Here is a 6,377-nt window from a genome sequence, read left to right as displayed (position 1 = left end):
ACTGATTTGATTGGAATAGCAGGCCTGAAGCATGTAATGTCAGATGTATTGATGTAGGGGAGCTATATAACCTCTATGAAGGTAGAGAAAAATGCACGTATCTTGGCAGAAAGAGAAATAAACAAACCTTTGAAAGTATAGATCGAGAAATTTTCCCATCTTGCCAAATAGACTGATATTGAAGGGAGCAGAAGCAGTATGACACTCACATTACCATTACACTATAGTTGACATTTCCTGTGTAGATGAACGCCAAAATGTCTTAAATGCATTATGCAATCACATGACTGTTGTTTACCATGTACACTCTGGACTTGTTATGCCATCTATCATGGAATGATCTAACTTCTCTATATCTATCTTTTCAAAACTTTAATAAAAACTTTCTGAACACAATTATATTAATGTGGATATGTCATAATTTGGGTTTTGAGCGAGGCTAAAATCTGTTCTAAAATTAATATCAGACTCATGGAATGAGTCCCATTGTTAATACTGTATATCGACCCATGAATAATTCTCAAGTTACTTCCTCAATCTTTTCTGGACAACATATTACACAGAAGTGAGTGTCATCGACCAGTAAATTGGCCAATTGCCCCCAATTAAAACAGAAGACTTGATCACATTAATAAATAAACTTTAGTAGCCACATTCATAATTTAAAAAAAGGACAAGAGCGGAAATAAATACTTTACGATGGCTAATGTACATCTATAGACAGGATACACACATTAAGACATGTACAGCAGATTCATCACGTTCTCATTGTTACGTTAAATCGAGACATTTACATCTGCAGATCAATATTAAATGAACACTAACTTCTAATAGACAATAATAATGGCAACAATAACAAAAACAACTAAAATAGAATCCGCCCGTAGAGCTGCTCACGGCAGGAATGTACACTAGCTTAAAAAAATAGGAAGAATGTTTTAAAAAGTGAGAGGGACTCAACAACTGAGGGTGAGGCGTCAGCCAGGAAGTGACTATTCCACACAGCTCTCAGATCAGGCACTTTAAAAGGCGGTCGGCTTCTACTAATGAAGGGCCAGTTACACAATAGAAATATAATTCCTAGAAGGGTGTTGCCCCTCAGATCACGGCAATTTGACTGCCCCCTTCATGGGTACACTCAAAATGGCCGCCAGCCAACCCGTCAGCTACCCACTGACTTGAATGGGGATTCCCACCGTAGGAAATATATTTCTAGAAGATTGGTGGTTAGTTCCATTCGTTCGTTCAGGCGTTGGTGTTGTTGTACTCCATGCGATTGACCATGGTAGAGACCAGTTTCTGCAGCTGGATGGAGCGGTGCTGGCCTGTCTCCAGGACTTCCTTGTGGTTGGCCTTCTCCTCACTGTCATAGTCCATCACAGCCTTGTTGGTGATCAGGGACAGGGCGAACACACGCATGCCACAGTGACGCGCAACAATCACCTCATGAACTGTACTCATGCCTGAGGGAGAGAGAGAGAGAGAGAGAGAGAGAGGAGAGAGAGAGAGAGAAAGAAAGAGAGAGAGAGAGAGGAAGAGATGCATCAATTATAGGTTTACTCAATATAAGAGAACAATTTGAGTTCAATATTTCCAATGCATTGTGAAGGTGCTGATTAAACTATTCCACGGAGGGAGGCAGGGAGAGATGAGACGTACCAACAGCGTCAGCTCCCAGTTTGTGCAGCATGCGACACTCCGCAATGGTCTCGAACGAGGGCCCGCCCAGGACACAGTACACGCCTTCACGCAGGAAGTCACCGTAGCCCAGCTCCTGTCCCACATCCACAGCCAGCTGCTGCAGCTCTCTGTCGTACGCGTCAGACATACAGGGGAACCGCACGCCGAACCTAGGAGAGCGGGAGGGAGGGTTACACCTCAATGCCCCAACTATTGCACGTGCAAACAAGTTCAACATAATTCCCTCTGTCACACACAACACACAAGCTTGCCTGGCCTACCTGTCGTCGTTAGGTCCAGACAGTGGGTTGTTGCCAGCGAACCCAGGCATGTTGATGTGGTCTTTCATGATCATGATGTCTCCCACCTTGAAGTCCTGGTTGAGACCGCCAGCAGCGTTGGTCAGGATTACTGTCTCAACACCCAGCAAGCTGAAGATACGCATGGGCAGGGTGATCTAGAACACAAATACATGGTCAATTCATCACAAATACAATGGTATAACACATCACAATGTACAGCTAATACATGAATACTCTATTGCAGGATTCCTGATTTTATGTGCAAGTTTGTATTCTCAAAACTTCTATAACTAACATAGAATTATTTTCTGCAGTAAAACAATTCATTCATGACACACAGAAGCGTAAAAAAAACACAATGTGGTCATATGTTATCTGTATTTAACGAGTGTTGTAAAGCAAATTGCCCCTGATGAAGGAAAAATAAAGAAGATATCTTCTCTACGTATCATGTGAAGTAATCGAAAGAGCAGCGGATGTCTGCCTGCCACAGTCACGAGGTAGTAAACAGACATGATAGACGTACCTTCTGGATGGCGTATCCCTCGTAGAGGTGGAAGCGTCCCTGCATGCACACACATGGCCTTCCCTTCAGCATCCCGAACACCAGGCGACCAGCATGTCCAGCCACTGTAACACACAACCACCAATTAGAATGCACCGACGACGCACGGCAACCAATCAGAAAACATCTTATGGAACCATGTGTTTTTCCCATAGGCTATAACCAGTTTTCCCTGGTTAGACGACACAACAAAGATAATCTTGGACTTACACATCTGCAATGCCGATTCACCATACAAGAAAACAAGTTGACAGACATAATATTACACCTGTGCTCTGGGGGAAGTTGGGGATGTCCTTGTAGTTGAAGGCCACCTGGTCTTTCAGCATGTCAGCCAGTCCTCCCAGTCCTGAACCACACACGATGCCCACCAGGGGGCGAACGGAGGTCTGGGACAATAGCCAGTCTGCTGTGCCCTTGCAGTCCTCATAGCTGATCCTGAAACAGAGGAGGGAAATATACCGTACATTACAATAAAATACGTACTTATACTAATACTTTATAATAAAACCAATGATGTCATGGTCGATGCTATCAAGACACATAGCTGATATGCCCTGGGGTGTGTCAGAGTGTCTATGGGAAGTTGAAGTGTTTGTGTGCTTATTAAACAGATGTTTTCCTAGCAGTCATCTAAAACTGTGTGTTAATAAGGGTGTGCTTCCCGGGTGTGGACTCTTCTATTGAAACACGTGCATGTGCGCACACACACACATTCCTTCAGAGTCCCGATGCCTCAGCCTAACCATAACCATAAGCCTGACACCACCTCTTATTTATTTAACCTTTGTTTAACTAGGCAAGTCAGTTAAGAACAAATTCTGATTTACCTGCCGCCCCTTTATGGGGCTATATAGTTAATTAACGCGATAATACATACTTTTTTGGATTGACCCAACCAAATACAAATAGTGTGTTATAGATCTGTCATTATCATTGAAATGTGCATTATGCGCGCTATTTCTATGCTTTCTGTTCTCAAGTTTCGTTTTCGCATATTTTACTTTGGGTTTTATACATCGGCTTCAAAAAGCTGAAAGAAAAATATTTTTGGTTTTGGAAAATATATTTCACAGCAGTTTAGATGGTATAATGGTTCTCTACTCTACAATTCTTTGTTTGTCACATAAACAGAAATTGGGCAAATTTTAGCAACCAGGAAATGGCGGAGCGATTTCTGAATAGTGCATATTTTAATTTTCACTGCAACATTTTGAAATATGCCTTCAGAATAGGAAGTGTGAATTACATTTGATGAGTATTTACAAAGATTTAGGTTCAGTATATAATACCGAAATGATTTAATCAAATATTATCTTAAAATATAATAAATTACTATTTAGATTTTTCGCAAATTTTTTTATTTTTTTTTAAACAGCAGCACATCTGGTTATTCATTTTCGGTAATGGTGTAACCCGCGCGTACCTCGCTTCCCCTATCCCATTCAAGAATGCGACAGGACTCCCTAAAAAGCCACTTCATTTTGTAGCCCATACAAAATCTCCCCCCTGCCAGAATCCCCCCACCCCTTCGCGTTCTTCATTGCTGCGACTGGCTTGCCAGTTGAGATTTCTGCTCTTCACTCCGTTGTCAGTTTCGCCTACATTTCACTGATCTTAGTAGCAGAGAGCATTTTTTTGTCTAAAGTGTTCGGTTTGGCTATTTGTTTCAAGTGTATGTGGCGGTTCTAGTTTGTATGGCGCCCTGGGTGAACCCCCCTTCAGTGCCCGCCCGCACCCGAGGGCGGCAAGATTCCGTCCTATTCCCTCCACAGAAAGTATTTGACTCTAGCCACAGAATTATGGAAATTAGAAGGGGGGGGGGGAATTCTGTCAGAAGGGAGATTTTCGGCACAACACCGGCAGCCAACATGCACCGTGACGTAGGCTATACTTAAAGACATTAAAGCAGAACAGCATACTGTACTGCTTTAATATCTAGCCTTCGAAAAATGTCTGAACCTGAGCATATATTTTTTTTTATATTCGAAATATGATTGAAAGTCTATCGTATAATCTCGATGAAAAGATCAAACTCAAATTCAAGAGCATCCCCCCTGAGTGCGCTTGTCCCATCTGCTGCCCATGTAACGTTAACGCTGAATCGCCAGAGCCACACAAACCCATTTCGGGGGTCTCATCTAAAAATAAACACACTACTATATACTCCACACTTGACCATGTGCGATACTAGTGCTACAGTACCACCACGTGTGAATAAAAGTAGCGGGTACTGGCAGGTAAAATAGAACGATAGAATGATGCAATTTCCTCCTACGCACTTGCCCGCGGAACAAGATGTAAAGAGCGCGTCTAGAACATGAATGGGATGAATGAAATAATAACCTAGGCTACTCACCCGGTACTTGACTCTGGAAACATTCTGAAATTCAATGCGACTGGAATCCTCTCAAAAGCAGCGATGTATCAATTGGCTCAATGTAACCGCAGCAGATAGACTTGACTGGCGGCAAAACCTCAAGCGGAAGAAAAAAAATCCTTAAAAAAAAAATAAACACTTCAAATAAATAAATTAAAGTGGTATTTTAAATAATGTTAGATGATCTAAATGGTCAAATCATTAATTTGAAGACCGTTGAGCTGTATAGTAGTCTTCCAGTTAACCGTGTAAAAGTAGATGCTCTTGTATCTGGTCAGCTTTGCACAGGCAGCGATGTAATTATAGACGGAGCCCTTCTCTGTCACCCCTCCTCCTGGGTGACGCAAATACATCCGGACGTTTGGATTGGACCATACCGCACACGTGATAACCACGCAATTCTGGACAGAAAGAATGCACGGTGTGTGGTGGAAATATGTTCCATGTCTGTTTGAGTTAATGTATTCTCACCCAAAACCCGACACACCCCTTCAGAATGGTCGGCACGTCAGAATGTTCAAATAAATGTTTGGAAACCAAGGGGTGTAGCCTAGGCTAATGCCTGTAGGATATGGAATGTGTCAAATGAGTAGTCTGCTGTTGATAATTCACAAAAGGGACAGTACAAAATCGTATCCTAACTTCTTGTTTATTTTTCAGCAGTTTCATAGATTTTTAGATATGATGATGGGGATTCCTATAAGGAAGGGTTAGTGCTATCCTTGGGACGTCCATAACCTAAACCCTAACCTTAACCCGGCTACTCTTACCCTAACCACTTTACATTTCAACTTCAATAGGGTAGAGAGGTCACAAGGATCCAGGAAAGCACAGACTCATAAGCCTGGACAGGAATCATGCTTTGTTTTGAACATCATGATTCACGTGACTCGATTTACTTGTCTCATCACACCCCACCGATGATTATTGCATTATTTGAGTTAGGCACCGATTGGCTCAAAGAAAATATGCTGCAGCCAGAACTTTACCAAAATAGTGTTTGACCAGATACAATACTATTTTACAGCAAACAAAATGACAACAGACTTTCAGCACGCACAGCACTTTTAACAAGACAGCCCCCACAATCATTTTATCATCAATTTCTCTCAGCCAATCATCAGTCATTTGTGTGACTTCAGTGCAGCTTTTGATGTTATCGATCATCGTCTGCTGCTGGAAAAACGTATGTGCTATGGCTTTGCACCCCCTGTTATAATGTGGATAAAGAGCTACTTGTCTAACAGATAACAGAGGGTGTTCTATAATGGAAGCCTCTCCAACATAATCCAGGTAGAAGCAGGAATTCCCCGGAGTAGCTGATTAGGACCCTTGCTTTTTTCAATCTTTACTAACGACATGCCACTGGCTCTCTTCACAGTCCCCAAGTCCAGAACAGACTATGGGAGGCACACAGTACTACATAGAGCCATGACTACATGGAACTCTA

The 6,377-nt window shown here is 42.2% G+C and overlaps 1 protein-coding gene across 1 annotated transcript; it reads right to left on the bottom strand.

The window, feature by feature from the left end:
- Positions 1 to 623: 623 nt before the first annotated feature.
- Positions 624 to 5,204, bottom strand: LOC106578021 (purine nucleoside phosphorylase). Its single transcript, XM_014156558.3, has 6 exons — positions 4,907 to 5,204; positions 2,816 to 2,985; positions 2,509 to 2,612; positions 1,962 to 2,137; positions 1,660 to 1,850; positions 624 to 1,463 (listed from the first exon to the last, which is right to left on the bottom strand). The coding sequence occupies exons 1-6, from the start codon at positions 4,927 to 4,929 to the stop codon at positions 1,246 to 1,248; spliced, it is 882 nt and encodes a 293-aa protein (XP_014012033.1). The 5' UTR covers positions 4,930 to 5,204; the 3' UTR covers positions 624 to 1,245.
- Positions 5,205 to 6,377: the final 1,173 nt, after the last annotated feature.

The sequence above is a fragment of the Salmo salar genome, chromosome 18, assembly GCF_965601325.2.
Source record: "Salmo salar chromosome 18, fSalSal1, whole genome shotgun sequence".
In the NCBI taxonomy this organism is placed as follows: domain Eukaryota; kingdom Metazoa; phylum Chordata; class Actinopteri; order Salmoniformes; family Salmonidae; genus Salmo; species Salmo salar.
Note: the sequence above shows the minus strand (reverse complement) of the source record. Positions and strands in the feature narration are given on the sequence as shown.